Source organism: Anomaloglossus baeobatrachus, chromosome 6 (assembly GCF_048569485.1).
Source record: "Anomaloglossus baeobatrachus isolate aAnoBae1 chromosome 6, aAnoBae1.hap1, whole genome shotgun sequence".
Taxonomy (NCBI): Eukaryota; Metazoa; Chordata; class Amphibia; order Anura; family Aromobatidae; genus Anomaloglossus; species Anomaloglossus baeobatrachus.
The window spans coordinates 556,881,348-556,899,177 of NC_134358.1; the positions used below are offsets into that span (position 1 = coordinate 556,881,348).

Below are 17,830 nucleotides of genomic sequence, written 5' to 3' on the forward strand. Positions count from 1 at the left end.
CATATTAGATGCAACAATAAATAAAATGCTGCTTATAATCTATTACATTTAACACCTTGGAATTCTTTACAAAAAAATCTTTTGATCTATCTAACGCATCAATTTACTTAAGTACTGGTCAAAAAGGGCGTAATAATCAAGGTTGCAGTGGTTGAGACCGCGACCAGGCCCGGGGGCATAAGGGGCCCTCTGACCCCTGTGCCTGTTTGAACTGGATGTGCGTCTGAGAGCGAGCATCCAGCTGCATCACAGAGACCCGTCAGGCCCCTACACTGCAATGTGCTGGCCGCCGATTAAAGATACGAATATTCACAGCTCCCCATGCCAATAATCCCCCCCACCTCTTTGCACTGAAGCCGATGCTGAGAGGTGGGTGTGATTATAGGTGTGAGGAGCAGTGAATATTCATACACTTTAATAGCAGCACATGTGACTGCCCCGCAGTCAGATTCCTGCAGCGACTGCGCGGTCAAGTGTGCCGCTATTAAAGGATGTGGATATTCACTGCTCCCCACACCCATAATCCCGCCCACCTCTTTGCACTGAAGCCGATGCTGAGAGGTGGGTGCGATTATAGGTGTGAGGAGCAGTGAATATTCATACCCTTTAATAGCAGCACATGTGACTGCCCAGCAGCCAGATTCCTGCAGCGACTGTGCGGTCAATATTAAAGGATGTGAATATTCCTCACTGCTCCCCACACTCATAATGCTGGGTGTGTGGAGCAGCAAATATGACGGCAGCTGACAGTGGTGTAAGTGGGCATGCATGTCCCACTTACACTTCGGTCATTTGCCAACATGTCAGCAAAGAAGGGCAACAACGAGGGAGTGGAGAGAAGTTGAGTATAATCATTTATGTTTTTTTACTGTGCGTGGTATGGTGGGGGATCATATGTACCAGGATCCAGGCAGGATGGTGACATCCCAGGATAGGGCCATGATGGAGACATATATTAGGATGGGGCTATGATGGGGACATCTATACCAGGGTCGGGCCATGATGCGGACATATATACCAGCATGGGGCCATGATAGGGATATATACACCAGGAAGGGGTTATGATGGGGACATAAATACCAGGATGGGGCCATGATAAAGACATATATACCAGGAAGGGGTTATGATGGGGACATAAATACCAGGATAGGGCCATGATAGGGACATATATACAAGGATGGGTCCATGATGAGGTCATACACCAGGATGGATCCATGATGGGGACATATAACAGGATGAGGCCATTGTAGGGGGTTAAGGGTTAGACCCACCCCTGCATCTGTACCCGGCACACTAATGTCATGTGTGACAGCAGTAAAATGTCATTTTAACTGTAAGTGTCTTGTTTGTGTGATTTCACCACCAGGTGGCAGTGTTGCAGCACAGTTGTCCTGGAACCTGGGTGGGCAGGGAGAGAGAAATGGGAGGAGAGTAGGTTCTGAAAAAGGAAGTGATAAAGGGAAGAAAACAGAAGAGTCCCAGGGAAGATGGAGCTGTGAGAACCCCCCCCCCCTATTTTGATGGCTCGGAACCTACGGGTCACCCCCACGGCAGCGGCACGTGTGATCTGGTCCTGATGGATAATCCGCGTCCCCACAGAGAGGGGTGGTTGGGGGCCTGGCCTTGGCATCTGCTGGCAGGAACGTGAAAAAGCCCCACTTACGGAAAGGTGAGTGCGCCCCCTGGTGGTGGGGTATGTCTGGATGGCCTGGCATGGAGGGGAGACCCCTGTGTGGATATGAAATGTAGTGAGGGAAAGAGAGGCACATAGAATACTGAAGGTGCCCGGGTGCTGGAGATACTGATTGCTGTTGATATAGAAGGGTTAATAGTTTCTCTTTTTCTTTATTAAAGATTTATTGTTATTAGTAAGTATATCTGATGGTAGTTCATAGTCATTATGGAGCCTACGGAATAAGAGACAGACTCAAGGATTATTATGGTTTCTAAATGTTCTTCTTATCTCATATGCATGACTCTACATTTTTGTTTTGCTAAAACTTAAAGGTCATATGAACAATTAGTAAAGTTCAGCTCGAAGTTTTTTTCTTTTTCTTTTGCAATATCACATTGATCTGTAAATGGTATAAATAAACTGTACTTTGATGAAATAAACAGAAGAAATTGATCATGCCCACATGGATGCTGGTCTTTCCTCTCCGAGCGCTCGATCTTGATTAGGTCTGAAGAGGCCTAACTCAAGAGGACCTCACTGGTGATCCCATAAGCTGACTTGTGACAAAACAGAACAGCTACAACAGTTTGGCGCCCAACGTGGGGCCGTGGCCAACCAGCCTATTCGGAAGAAGTTTTGGGGACTCTTGAGACAGTGAAATTTCAGCTGCAGCAAGGTGAGAAGCTTTATTCTTACACTTCATTTCACTCTCTCTGATTTCCCGAATATTCTGGGTAAGGCTGTACACACGGTTCAAGAACTCTGGCATCACCAGTGAGTATTGTTTTTTTCATGCATGTCTGAATGAGAGTTGAAATATAGAGTAATAAGATAATCTGTTGTCCGTCCATTAACTGATTGCATAGAGTGCATAGCACGGAATTTGGGATAGTCTCTGTATAATTGCATTTGCTGTGTTGCTGTGTTTTGTGTTTTTGTGGCAATACTCTGGTCTAGGGATATGTGTTCATAAGTGGTTTCATATTAATGCCTAGATAAAGTAGGGAGGCAATAGGTTGTTGTATATTGATGAGAAGCCTCTGAATAACAAAGTGACAAGTAATTGTGATAAGAGACTTGGTGAAATAATATGTATGTATAAGTCTAATGGTTATATGTCATACTTTTTTGTAGATGGCTCCAGATACCACCTGGATGGGAGATTCTACACTGGATATGCAGTAGTATCCTCGCATGAGGTAATCCGAGCTGAACCACTCCCGCCGCACATGTCCGCGCAGGAGGCGGAGCTAACAGCGCTCATTGAGGCGTGTAGAGCGGGGTCAGGTAGGAAAATTAATGTTTATTCAGACTCAAAGTATGGATTTGGGATCTGTCATGATTTTGGCCCTATCTGGAGAAGTAGAGCTTTTCTTACGTCAGCTGGTAAGCCTATTAAAAATGCAGAATTGGTAAAACAGTTAATGGAGGCACTAATGTTACCAGTCCAGGTTGGCATCATTAAGGTGAAAGCACACACAAAAGGTGACTCACTGGAGGTAGCGGGTAATAGAAGGGCGGATGCGGCTGCGAAAGCAGCGGCAAAGAGGCCTAGGGATCAGAGGATAGTGGCAGGGAGCCAGCAAGTCCCAGCCACAGTGAGTCTGGATGTCCTGAAATCCCTCCAGCATCAGGCTGCCCAAACAGAGAAGGAACACTGGGGGAAAATGGGAGCTGGGCTGAACTCGAATGGAGTATGGGAAAGTAAGGACAGGTTGTGTTTACCAAGGTCCCTGTTCCCTATGATGGCACAAGCAACACATGGCCCCACTCACGCCTCAAAAAGTCACATGTGTAACCAGGTGAATGCCTTCTGGATCGCTCCTGGCTTCAGTTACGTAGCCTCCAAACACGTACAATCCTGCATTATCTGCGCACAACACAACCCAGGTAAAACAGTAAAAGTCCCTAAGAAAACAACACCCAAACCGCTCTATCCGTTTCAACGACTGCAAATAGACTACATACAACTACCCAAGGTAGGAGTGTATGAATACGTCCTGGTATGTGTAGATCTCTTCTCAGGATGGGTTGAGGCCTATCCAGTAAAATGTGCAAATGCTAAAACAACTGCAGAAAAACTGATGAAGGAACTAGTCTGTCGGTATGGCATCCCAGAAGCCATAGAAAGTGACAGGGGTACACACTTCACTGGAGAAATAATGAGGGACATTATGCAGGCCCTGGGAATAGAGCAGGCATTCCATACCCCTTATCATCCACAGAGCAGTGGAAAAGTAGAGAGATTAAACGGGACACTTAAACTAAAAATTCAAAAGGCCATGGCAGAGACAGGAAAGAATTGGGTAGAGTGCTTATCCCTGGCACTCTTTTCAGTCAGACACACTCCAAATAGGAAGACAGGCTTGTCTCCTTTTGAAGTCCTTTTTGGTAGTGCCCCAAAAACAGGTCTCTACTTTCCACAAGTGTTACAGATGCAACACGGCACTATGACAGCCTACGTCCAGGCCTTACAGGAAAGACTTAATGTGGTGCATAAACATGTCTTTTCATCCATTCCAGATCCCAATGCAAGTGCAGATGTGCATCAGCTGAATCCAGGTGATTGGGTGGTCGTGCGCAGACACGTGAGAAGGAGCCTAGATCCACGCTTTGATGGCCCATTCCAAGTCCAGCTGACCACATCCACCTCAGTGAAACTTGAGGGAAAGCCCACCTGGATCCACGCCAGTCACTGTAAAAAGGTCACTCCACCGGCAGAATGACAGTCTTGCTAATTATCCTGCTAGGTGTAGCAGGGTTGCTGCAACAAACAAAGACACTGAGCGAACTTTTTAATACGGACTGGGATAATAAACTCATTCGCCACCATATTTCTCTTACTGAGGACATGGAGGGAGAAAAGCCAAAAGACTGTTGGATCTGCACACACAGTCCTATTTCTTCAAAGACTATGCCTTATTTAGCCTTACCTCTGGAACCACAGGAGGTATTGGTACCAGACTGTATACACAATGAAACCTGGACTCAATCTAGATTTTTGGGAGAAGATGTACCTCGTGATGTATCTGCTACATTGACTATAGTTGGATGGGTCACTAAACCCTGGTTCCAGCTAAATATCACTCGACCCGATGGATACTCGTGGTGGATGGAATACGATTCAGACATGGGCATAATTGCCAAAATAAAGACTAAGATTCCTCATTCGGGCCCCATTCCCCATGATGGATTATGGTTCAGTCTTCAATACAATGGTGTTGGAAATTGTGGAGAAGACAATAACTGTTTCTATATACATACACATGACTCAACCAAGGACAATGAGACAGTATATCAGAAGGGTATTGAGGGCTGTACATCATCATTTATTAGACGGACTTTTAGGAGGGAGCGGGGTAGCTGTATCTCGGGTATGACCGGAAAACAAATGAACAATACGTGGTGTGCTCATAAAGTCATGAAGGGGCTTCTGAATCTGCTTTATTGTGTACAAAGTCAAACTCACTTTTGTATTTTCCCAGAGGGAGTGTTTTTGGTTTGTGGGAATCGTGCTCACAAGTGGGTGAGCCCTGACATGAGAGGGGTCTGCACACTTGCCAGACTAACACCAGCCACTTTCATAGTTCCTCATAGTAAAGTAGATGTAGCAGCTGTCCCAATTCATACCTTGTATAAACGAGCAGCAGATAATACACCCCGGCCAAATGGTAGGCCTCATGTAGTAGAAATGGGAAAAGCAAATAAGGTATTTAGTGCTATTTTCATACACCCTTTCTTAATGCAAATGTGGGACAAGCTAGTAGAGTCCACTGACTACCTGGATGATCAAATTTTTCGGGTTCTTGAGATTCTAAATGCTACCAATGCTATACAAAAACAATTAATTGTAGTCACTAACCAGCATACTATAGTGCTAGACTTTGTGACAGCAAAAGACGGCGGAATGTGTCAAATAATTGGTCCTGCCTGTTGCCATTACATTGACCCTGCAGGCAACCTCCAGGTTAGAGCAGATATACAGAAAACAAGTGAACTTAGGGATAAATGGTTAAAAGAGCACGATGCCAACAAGGACTCCTGGTGGGGAAATACATTTTCTTTTATGAATCCAGCCAATTGGTTTAAGGGCATAGCAGGTTGGGTTTCTGGCATTATACAAACCTGTATGCAAATATTGTTGTTCTGTCTACTGCTTTATATAGCTGTAAAAACATTGATATATGCGTTACCTAAACTATTGAATAATGTATGTTCTAAGAGTCCCAGCATTGAACCCTCTGTAGTTTACTACGGACCCCAAATGGCCTCTGCTGACCGGGAGTAGGTGTCCACACTGAGGGTGGATGGGTGAAGTGGTAGGAAGACCCCTCATGGGTACTAGGCCCATGAGCCAGCAGCTCCTGTTTGGACGCCTACTGACCGTGTAGTGAAGGTTAAACCATTTACAAAAGGGGGAAATTGATATAGAAGGGTTAATAGTTTCTCTTTTTCTTTATTAAAGATTTATTGTTATTAGTAAGTATATCTGATGGTAGTTCATAGTCATTATGGAGCCTACGGAATAAGAGACAGACTCAAGGATTATTATGGTTTCTAAATGTTCTTCTTATCTCATATGCATGACTCTACATTTTTGTTTTGCTAAAACTTAAAGGTCATATGAACAATTAGTAAAGTTCAGCTCGAAGTTTTTTTCTTTTTCTTTTGCAATATCACATTGATCTGTAAATGGTATAAATAAACTGTACTTTGATGAAATAAACAGAAGAAATTGATCATGCCCACATGGATGCTGGTCTTTTCTCTCCGAGCGCTCGATCTTGATTAGGTCTGAAGAGGCCTAACTCAAGAGAACCTCACTGGTGATCCCATAAGCTGACTTGTGACAAAACAGAACAGCTACAACACTGTTAAATTACGTCAAGTGTGAAAAGTGGAAGTAACCCCCATGAGACGGTTATTGGTGCCGGCAAGATGAGGACCGAGGAGTTGTGAAGATCCCAGAAATAAAGTTAATGTGTTTAAGAAAGAACTGAGACTGGACTTTATTTTCTGAAGAAGTGAGAGAATGTGATGTCGTCTGAGACTGTTACGGAGTCCTCCTGTGTGTGGTGCGGCGGCGGGGTGGTAATGACAGGTTGTGCTGTGACCTGTTATTCCTCTGGTGTAATGACTACTACACATGCCTGCCCCGTGCCCTCCACCACACCATGATGGGGACATATACCAGGATGGGGGTAAATATTTACCTGGAAGAGGGACTTATTGATCAGGAAGTGACCTAGGATGGGGGACATTAGTACAGGATGAGGGTCATGACTACATAATGAAGGGGGGCAACTTTGTATGTGTTTACAGGATTTAGAAAGCTGCAATGGCCCATACATCTGACCAATATTGGGGGGGGGGGTTGATCAGTCTATTTTCATGTAAGGAAAATAGCTTTAGATGTTGCCCGGTTCCAGCAGCTGCTTATATTGGGACACTTTAAATTTTTATTTCCTACTAAAAATCAGCCATGAAGAATAAATCCAAATCTCCAGCATTTACATTACAACATTCTAATCATTGAAATGGCCTCTAGAGGGCAGCAGTGACATAGATTTGGTTTACGTGAATCCGAGATTACAAAGCGCAACATAGGAAAGAACCACCATAAATTATGATCAGAATTTGGACCAACAGACTCCAACACATTAAAATATATGAAAGAACAACATGATACATGACACACGCTGACAGTGCCAGGAAAAAAGACACAAAGCCTTGTAGTGTTCCCAGAATATCCGCATGGAAATCGATACATAAGCATGATAATAAAAACAACCGTATGTAGAATCTCTGGAGACATTAACTAAACACGGGAACATTCAGAGGCGATAATAATGCATCAAACATCTACATATTGCTATAGAGCAATATAAAGTCTATATACTACCTCTATGTATCTATGCATAAGACTGAAACTAATGTACTAATACCCCATATGTGCAAGAATATAACTACTATAATACTGCCCCCTATATACAAGAATATAACTACTATAATACCGCCGCCTATATACAAGAATATAACTACTATAATACTGCCCCCTATGTACAAGAATATAACTACTATAATACTGCCCCCTATGTACAAGAATATAACTACTATAATACTGCCCCTATGTACAAGAATATAACTACTATAACACTGCCCCCTATATACAAGAATATAACTACTATAATACCGCCCCCTATATACAAGAATATAACTACTATAATACTGCCCCTATGTACAAGAATATAACTACTATAATACTGCCCCTATGTACAAGAATATAACTACTATAATACTGCCCCTATGTACAAGAATATAACTACTATAACACTGCCCCCTATATACAAGAATATAACTACTATAATACTGCCCCCTATGTACAAGAATATAACTACTATAATACTGCCCCTATGTACAAGAATACAACTACTATAATACTGCTCCCTATGTACAAGAATATAACTACTATAATACTGCCCCTATGTACAAGAATACAACTACTATAATACTGTCCCTATGTACAAGAATATAGCTACTATAATACTGCCCCCTATGTACAAGAATATAACTACTATAATACTGCCCCCAATGTACAAGAATATAACTACTATAATACTGCCCCTATGTACAAGAATATAACTACTATAATACTGCCCCTATGTACAAGAATACAACTACTATAATACTGTCCCTATGTACAAGAATATAACTACTATAATACTGCCCCCAATGTACAAGAATATAACTACTATAATACTGCCCCCAATGTACAAGAATATAACTACTATAATACTGCTTCTATGTACAAGAATATAACTACTATAATACTGCCCCCTATGTACAAGAATATAACTACTATAATACTGCCCCCTATGTACAAGAATATAACTAATATAATACTGTCCCTATGTACAAGAATATAACTACTATAATACTGCTCCTATGTACAAGAATATAACTACTATAATACTGCCCCTATGTACAAGAATATAACTACTATAATACTGCTCCTATGTACAAGAATATAACTACTATAATACTGCCCCTATCTACAAGAATATAACTACTATAATACCGCCCCAATCTACAAGAATATAACTACTATAATACTGCCCCTATCTACAAGAATATAACTACTATAATACTGCCCGGGCTGCTGATCACCGCTGACCACCACCGCAGATTCCTCATCTTGGACCTCTGCTCCCCGCACCTCCTCCTGTCACACTGGGGTCCTGGCTCTTCCTGTCACCGCATGCACTGACCATTGTGCTCGGTGTCAGGGAAAAGTGAAGTAGCTGTGGACTTCACAAAAATGGTGCTGATCTCCTCCCATAGCTGTGACCTGGCCAGTCCCGGGGGCTCGCAGTCTCCTATGTACAGGGGCTACTGTATTTGAGGTGTTGTGATCGGACACTTACATACCAGCAACTGCAAATAGAAGCCCTCAGTGGCTGCACCCCCCCCCCCCCCAAATAAAACCTATTATATCACTGTATTTAATTTTGTATTAAAAATAGCTGATTATCATTAGTAATGGGCGGACCCGGACTGTACAAATCCGGATCCATATGGTTTCAAACATACCTGGTTGCCGGGCCCGAAATTCTTAGGGATCATTCTAATGATCCGGATCCAGTGGTGATGTCACTGATTTGCGGTGACAGTGGGAGGACCGTGGGAACCTCCTGCTGTGACCGCAAACAACCTGAGTGATGTCACCGCTGATAGCGTGGCTCATTCATTCTCTGCCTGAATCTCACAGCGGGTGGTAATGTTCTATGGCTGCTCAGTGTTACTTCAGATGTAGCAGAGCTGAAATCGTCCTGGGATCTTGTGTGGATTACGTCGGACCTGGAGGGGTGTTTTGGGGTTAATAAAGTGGTAAAAGAGTGGGCTTTTATTTCAAAATTTTCGGTGTTTGTGTTTATTTCTTTTCACTTACAGATTAGTAATGGACTGGGGTCTCATAGATGCCTCCTATTACTAATCTAGGGCTTATTGTCAGCTGTGAGCTGTTATTAACTGCTTATTAACCAGATTGACACTGCACCAGGGCAATCGGGAAGAATCGGGTATTGTTTTGGGATTGTCGCATCTAATGGATGTGGCAATTCCTGGCAGCTGCAGGCTGCTATTTTTAGGCTGGGGGGCTCCCAATAAGCATGTGTCTTTATTTCTTTCACTTACAGGTTAGTAATGGGGGAGTCTCATAGACGCCACCCATTTCTAATCTAGGGCTTAGTGGCAGCTGCATATGGATTAGGAATAATGAGCGGCCCCAGAAGTGGCCTGGAAGGTAGTTACAGCCGTGGCGGAGACTCGATTAGTAAAGCGCGCTTACTCCTAACCCCTTATCCCTTCTACCAACATTTTTAATTGCTGTATTTTGGTCCCCATAGACTTTTATGAGGACCGGCTAGATAACCGGGACCAATCGGATTTTTTTTAGCCCGGTTAGACCCACCGGTCCCGATTATCTGCGAGTCCTCCCATCACTATTTATAATTAATTAATTATAATTATAATATTATTAATAAAAAAATAGCAGCACCTTCCCTTTAAATAAAAAATAGTGGCCTACAGAGCCAAATCATGAAGATTCGGACACTGTCCAAATATTTCTGGACCTAACAGTAACTCCAATAATACTGTTGGACGCAGATACAGGCCTGTATTGCTATGATCATTTTTACTAGAATTTTTATTGAGTGTTTTAATTAATAAAAAAAAATAAGAACATGTGTTCAATAAGAGATATAGTCACACTGCGCACATTATCTTTATGATATAGAGACAAGTTTTATTTTACAAGTACCGGTATACACATGTACATGAATGTACCGTTAATTGTTACAAAAGTTACATTTATGAGATCTCCCGGTTGACGTTTATTAAAATGCTTCATTATTGAGGAAATCCCCTCGGCTCCCCTCTAATTTGACGCCACGTTGATGGATTGTCATAATTAATAGACACTCTAATGCCACATGTAATGTATCTCATATTTATGCTAATGCGGTATTCAAATGTGCAACATGAATAATTCACCATCCGGAGGAACATTCTGAGAACCGTCTCTCGGTGGTGAGCAAAGTAAATCAGGTACGGCCGTACGGGGGACATAGGGAAACATTCCTTAAAATGTTTCTTTTTTCTAATCCATGCCCCGTCACACGGCGCCTCACTGCAACAATCATGAGACTGATGTAGAAATATCTCATCCAGGAAGTTATACTTTTCTCAAGTTTCGCCAACTTTATGGGTTTTCACGGGCTAAACTATTAGGAATACATACGGTCCACTGATGTAACGCAATGACATTTTGGTGAATGCTGATTTTTGTAACATTCGAATAGAATTACACTCAAATGTAAAATTAGAAAGTTTCACAAGAGCAAACAGCAGTATATAGCGGTATTGATATATTACTACTATATGGCGATTTAGTACTTTTAGTAGGCTAAAATAAAGATTAAATTGTTACTCAGGATCTAATCTACATAAAAAAAATCCCATTTCATTTGCCGTACCATTCTCTATCCCACTTTGTTATTTTTTTCCATCACTTCTACCAGCTAAAACATTTCCATATTTTTGGCAGCAGAGCCATATTCATTTTCTACATATATATCTATGTTTTTTAAAACTTTTGTTTTTGCTATTTCTTCCCCTATTTCAAACAGCTGAGACATTTTGGGGGGTCTTTTTTGGGCATCAGAGCCATATTCATTTCCTATATATATATATATATATATATATATATATATATATATATATATATATATATATATATATATATATATATATATATATATATATATAATATTCATATATATTCATATTCATTTCCTCTATGTATATTATATATATATATATATATATATATATACACATATATATATATGTTTATATTTTTATTCATTTTCTATATATGTTTATATTTTTATTCATTTTCTATTTATATTTTTGATAACTTTTCTTTTTGCACTTTTCTTCCCCCATTTCTATCAGCCAAGACGTTTTGGGGGGGTTGGCAGCAGAGTCATTCATTTTCTATTTATCTTTTTATATTTTTTAAACTATTTTTTTTTTTTTTGCTTTTGTTATTTCTTTCCCAATTTCTATCAGCCGAAACATTTTCTTTTTTGGGCAGCAGAGCCTTATTTATTTCATACATATATATTTATATTCTCTAAAACTTTTGTTTCTGCTATTTCTTCCCCTATTTCAAACAGCTAAAACTTTTTGGGGTTTTTTTGGGCATCAGAGCCATATTCATTTCCTATATATATGTTTATATTTTTATTCATTTCTTATATATATGTTTATATTTTTATTCATTTTCTATTTATCTTTTTATATTTTTGATAACTTTTCTTTTTGCACTTTTGTTATTTCTTCCCCCATTTCTATCAGCCAAGATGTTTGTTTTGTTTTTTTTGGCAGCAGAGTCATATTCATTTTCTATTTATCTTTTTTAAACCATTGTTTATTTGCTTTTGTTATTTCTTCCCAATTTCTATCAGCTGAAACATTTTCTTTTTTTGGGCAGCAGAGCCTTAATTATTTTATATATATCTTATTATATTTTTGATAACTTTTCTTTTTGCACTTTTGTTATTTCTTCCCCCATTTTTATCAGCCAAAACACTTTGGGGTTTTTTGCCAGTAGAGCTCTATTCATTTTCTGCTTATTTTTTTTATATTTTTTTAAACTTTTTGTACTTTATTTTTTAGTTAGGAAACTTGAACCTAAGATTAGAGATGGTTGAATCCACAGTTGTTAGAGTTTGACTGGTCCAGTTGGACTTACAAAAACCTTTTATTTAGGACCGGACTTGAACCCGAACTTGACCCTGGATGTCGAACCCCCAATAAGTCTAAGGGACCCAAACATAAATGTTATAAAATGGTGTTAGTAAGGGCTATGGGGGCTTTAAGAGAGTAAAATGGAGATTACAGCAGGATAATTATACTTACCGAGTCTCCCGTGCGGCTGTCACACTGCTTCAGGATCCACTAATTAAATCTCATGCATATTCACTGCTTTCCCCGGGCCACCCAGTGTGAAGCATCTCTGATTGGTTGCAGTCAGACTGCTGGCATCTGTGATTGGTCGCCCTCAAAGTAGCTGTCTGGGTTCCGGAAGTGGAGTGTAAAAATAAATTAAATAATTGGAATAAATGGCAAAGGGACCCGGAAGCAGTGTGACAGCCCCGTCGGAGACTTGGTAAGTCCTTCTTTCATCCCCACTTTGCTTTTTTTTTTATTGGGGTGACTTCCCTGAGAAGTCTGTGTTTGGGGTCCATGCACAGACACTCGGTGTCCGGTATGGACCTAGAACTTTACAGTTCGGGTTCGCCATCATTACCTAAGATCCTTTGATCATTTGTTCTATGTTCTGTATCACACAAGAATTGCTTTATGTAGCTTAAATCATGGTCTCTAACGAAGCAATCGATCGGTATCCTATGATTGCGGCATCCCCATGGAAAAGTGGGCCATAGGTGCCAGAAATGGGTCACAGTGACTGCAATACTTAAAAGCTGCTTAAATGCTCCATTTGCTGCTGTTAGAGACAGATGCTGGTTGTGTAACACAGCCGGCATTTTCTGTATGTCCAGCGGGCTCAGCTCCTGAACCCGTTCATTACATCGGCACACATCTTAAAATTTACAACCCAATTAATGGTACAGCTTTACCGGTAGAAGGGCTGGAGAGACAAATAGCGGAATAGGGTTTTATTCAGGCGGAAGATGGTGTAACAGGAAAAGGGACGATAAACGGCTGTAGCAGCCGCATGGCATCAAGAGTGCTGAACCTGGAACAAAGGGGTTAATCTGTGCTGCCGAAGAAGAAATGACAGAAGATTAAATGATCCTGGAGTGTCATTTTATGTCAATGCGTTTCGGCAGCACAGATCGCTCCTTCATCAGGACAATCATCATATTGTCATAATGAAGGAGTGATTTGAAACACGTTGACATTTCTTCTATGGCAGTGTGGATTAACCCTTTCCTTTCAGGTTCACGGTGCAATTTTAGGCGTTGAAGCCCATGAAATCTAATCAGGTTCCCAAAATGTCAACATTGTAAGCAGATCATGTTTAGATGTGAACTGTATAATATTTAGCTATGTAGTCAGGACCTGATTGGTGTGGTCCAGCTTTGGACAGGGCCTCCCTCCATTATAAGGCTTCTCCCGTAGCCATTTGGATCGGACCTTGACTCCACTTCCGCATGATTTGCTGCATCGTGACCAGTTGGACCATTCGCTGAGCTTACAGTCAGAAGGGCAGGGGATAATGCAGGCTTCTTCTATGTAACCTACAGTAATATGGAGGAGGAATAGAAGAGAAGGATCAGCAAGAAGATGGAGGAAAGAAACCATGAATATGTCATACAGGAACCTAAGAGGTTTATCCACATGGGCTGTAGGTGCTTTCAATGGACACCGGAACACAACGGAACACAGAAAGTCATACCCATTTCCATACTTTACTTGAATAGCACATTTATATCTGTAGCAATTGTGTAATACTTTATTTCCCATGAGGAGCACTGCAGGAACGTGAGCAACTGCTGCTGCTTCCCTCACAGATTACTGCAGATCACTACAAGTCCCAGCAGTGCATGATGCACCCAATGTCATCCACACTAGCTGGCATTGAGGTCCTGCGCAGGCGCACTACAATATTTTGATCTGGTGTCCTGAACTCTGAATGAAAGCAATAACCAGCTGTTCTCTATTGTTAATTACCTCTGCTATAAAGACTTCCCTCCTAGCCCAGGTAATCGCTGGTGATAGTTACTGCTTAGCTTGCCTCTAGAGGGAACCTGTGAGCTGTGGACCAGGAAGTCTTTCTGAGAACATCTGGTGTTGTAAAAGTTTTGTTGAGTTTTTCCCTTCCTTAAAAGGTAAGGTGTCGCGGTTTTTTATTTTTGTATTAAAAATAGTGATTATGAAATCAAGTATTTTTAATACAATATTAAAATCGCTGATTATTTAGTTTTTATTTAATTCTAATTTTACTGGAGGCACTGGGTTCCATGCTGGATTTGCTGTGTGTGTAACGACAGTTACTCACTCCTTTATGGCAGCCCCTGTGCATAGAGAACAGTGGTCGGGATCCGACCCCATCAGTAACGTTACAGTAGGCGTCTGCTGTGACCTGGACGTGCCCCCTGGGCTGTCCAGATCACAGCAGAGGGAGGAGATCAGCGGCATCATTGTGGAGCTCACAGCGTATGCTGTTTGCTCCACTATACCCCTGTCAACCGCTGGGATGTGTGAGTATGGGCCGCATCCCCTCCCCCCGTTACCGTCTCCGATGACACCCCCTCCCTCCGCTCTCCACAGCCCCCGCTCTGCCCCTGCTACTGCTACCGCCGCCCCTCCCCCTGCCGTTACTGTCTCCGATGACACCCCCTCCCTCCACTCTCCCCAGCCCCTGCTCTGCCCCGCTACTGCCGCCCCTCCCCCCCCACCGTTACTGTCTCTAATGACACCCCCTCCCTCCGCTCTACCCAGCCGCCGCTCTGCCCGCCGCCTCCGCTGCTGTGTGTGTTTGTGTGCCACTGCATGTGAGTACCGCCGCTGCTACCGTTTCCAAACCCCACCTCCCCCGCTCAACCCTCCCCCCCTTCCACCTGCCACCTGTCGGCCTGTGTGTGTACCTGTGATACTGTCTGCAGGGCTGTGTATCTAATCCTCCTGTGTGATACTGTCTGCTGAGCCGTGTATCTAATCCTATCCTGTGTGATACTGTTTGCACAGCTGTGTATCTAATCCTATCCTGTGTCATACTGTCTGCTGAGCCGTGTATCTAATCCTATCCTGTGTGATACTGTCTGCTGAGCCATGTATCTAATCCTATCCTGTGTGATACTGTCTGCTGAGCCATGTATCTAATCCTATCCTGTGTGATACTGTCTGCTGAGCTGTGTATCTAATCCTATCCTGTGTGATACAGTCTGCAGGGCTGTGTATCTAATCCTCTCCTGTGTGATACTGTCTGCAGGGCTGTGTATCTAATTTTATCCTGTGTGATACTGTCTGCTGAGCTGTGTATCTAATCCTATCCCGTGTGATACTGTCTGCTGAGCTGTGTATCTAATCCTATCCCGTGTGATACTCCTGCTGTCCTTGGTGACACTTTAGACATTTCTGGTCACCAACAAAATGGCTCTGCACTATGTCCCTACATGTCATTCTCTGTTATCTGTTGTAAACACTCAGATTAGGAAGAGGAGCTGTGACATCACACACAGGAGAGCAGACTCCGCCACTTTACTGCAGCTGTAATGTGAGCTTTTTCTACAGTGGGATTTCTGTAGGATTTCAGAAGCTGCTCCCCCTAGTGTCTAACAGTGGAAAATATCAAACTTTTTAATTTTTTTTTTATATTTTGCTCAATTAAAAACAAATAATAATATTTAAACAAAACATTAAAACATTATTACTTTAAATTTTTTCAGTTATTGAATTTTTTTTTCCCTTTAATCCGTTTTGTTTTCCCCCCTGGTCCATTCCGTTTTTTATAGTTTTGTAAGATTGTTGTTTATTTTACCCTTTTCTGTCTTATCCTCTCTGTGTCTTTAATCTAGAGACTAGAGTTCCCGCTGCCCTGCGCACTATACAGGGCTGAGTCCAGAGAAAGACAAAGAAAGGCACATGATTGGAGATTGGGTGAGAGAATTGGTATAGGGACGTTAGGGAGTGCAGGGATCAGCCTCAAGTGAGTTTAGGAGGTGACCCTGCCCCGCTTTCCCTAGCACCATGGCCCACCTTTGTATCGTGTACCCTGTGTGTTGCGGTGCTCCCCAGGGGTTCCTGTGTTCCTGACGGAACTTTTGTATAACTTTTTGACCTAACTCTTTTGTGGATATTTTTGTATTACTCTTTGTATTACATATGTTTGGCATGGATATGAGTCAAGTGCCGGTGTTTTTGTATTACGTTTTGACTTGACTCATTTGTAGATATTTTTGTATTACATTTTGTATTACTTAGGTTTGGCATGGATAGGAGTCAAGCTCGGGTGTTTCTTGTATAACTTTTTGACCTAATTATTTTATGTATTTTTTTTAATATTTTTGTATTACACATGTTTGGCATGGATATGAGTCAAGTGCGGGTGTTTTTGTATTATGTTTTAACTTGACTCACTTGTGGATATTTTTGTATTACTTTTTGTGGGTGTTTTTGTATTACTTTTTAACCTTATTTTTCCTATTAATTTTTGAATTAAGTCATATTTTTTAGTTTAGTTTTTTTTATTTTAGTTTGTGGATCGTGCTTGGATTTCAGTTATTATCTCAGTACATGCAAAGGAAATAGAAATAATGGAGTCTATTGGAAGTTTTACATATTTTTATCTCTTTTCTGCGGGAGAAAAGGCTTTTTCCTTATCTGCATGACACAGAAGATCTAGATGTAGACTCCGCTAAATTCATATCTCCGTGGCTGAAGAATATTATAATCTCCGTAGCAGAAAGTAATATATCAAACGGAAATCAGAGCCTAGTATCTCCCCGTGTAATCCAATAAAACATTTTATTACTTGTTTCGCACATTAAATTATACTGGGAGCATGCATAATTAATTGGGTCTATATCTTGCTGTATCTTCATATGTAGGGCGCCGGCGGTGCCGCTCACTTCAACTTAATCAGCGGTATAAATCATTATCCAAAATTAATTTTCAGTAACTGTGGATTTGCGGTTTCCACAAAGACGCGGCCTCTTTGCCTTTCTTTACACTCGGTGGTTTATTTAATAACTAAGCTTGAAAACAAAATATTAATGTTTTAGGGATTTTGCTGTAGCTATTGGCATAATCTGAGTAATGTGGTAGAATTAGAAAAAGAATATTAGCAATAGCATAAAAAGAAGATAAAATTGACTAGATAAAAAATACCTCTAAAAAATATCCTACATCGAAAAAAATGAATATGTAAGAATTATTATTATTTCCTTAGATATTAATATTTGTGTCATTATTGTTATTATAATATCTAAAAAATATTTGTTGTGCTATTTAATTAGATATTAATACTTTAATATTATATTACTACATCTAAGAATTATTTTTGTATTATTTAATTAAATATTAATGCTTAATTATCATTATAATTATTTCTAAGAATTA

The 17,830-nt window shown here is 41.1% G+C and overlaps 1 protein-coding gene across 1 annotated transcript in view; it reads right to left on the reverse strand.

Annotated features, from left to right (window-relative positions):
• Positions 1-17,830, reverse strand: part of THSD7A (thrombospondin type 1 domain containing 7A) — a 701,817-nt gene that overhangs the window by 84,229 nt on the left and 599,758 nt on the right. The window contains exon 17 of the mRNA XM_075315710.1: positions 13,829-14,007. Within this exon, the coding sequence (XP_075171825.1) occupies positions 13,829-14,007 (179 nt within the window). The remainder of the gene's footprint in view (positions 1-13,828; positions 14,008-17,830) is intronic.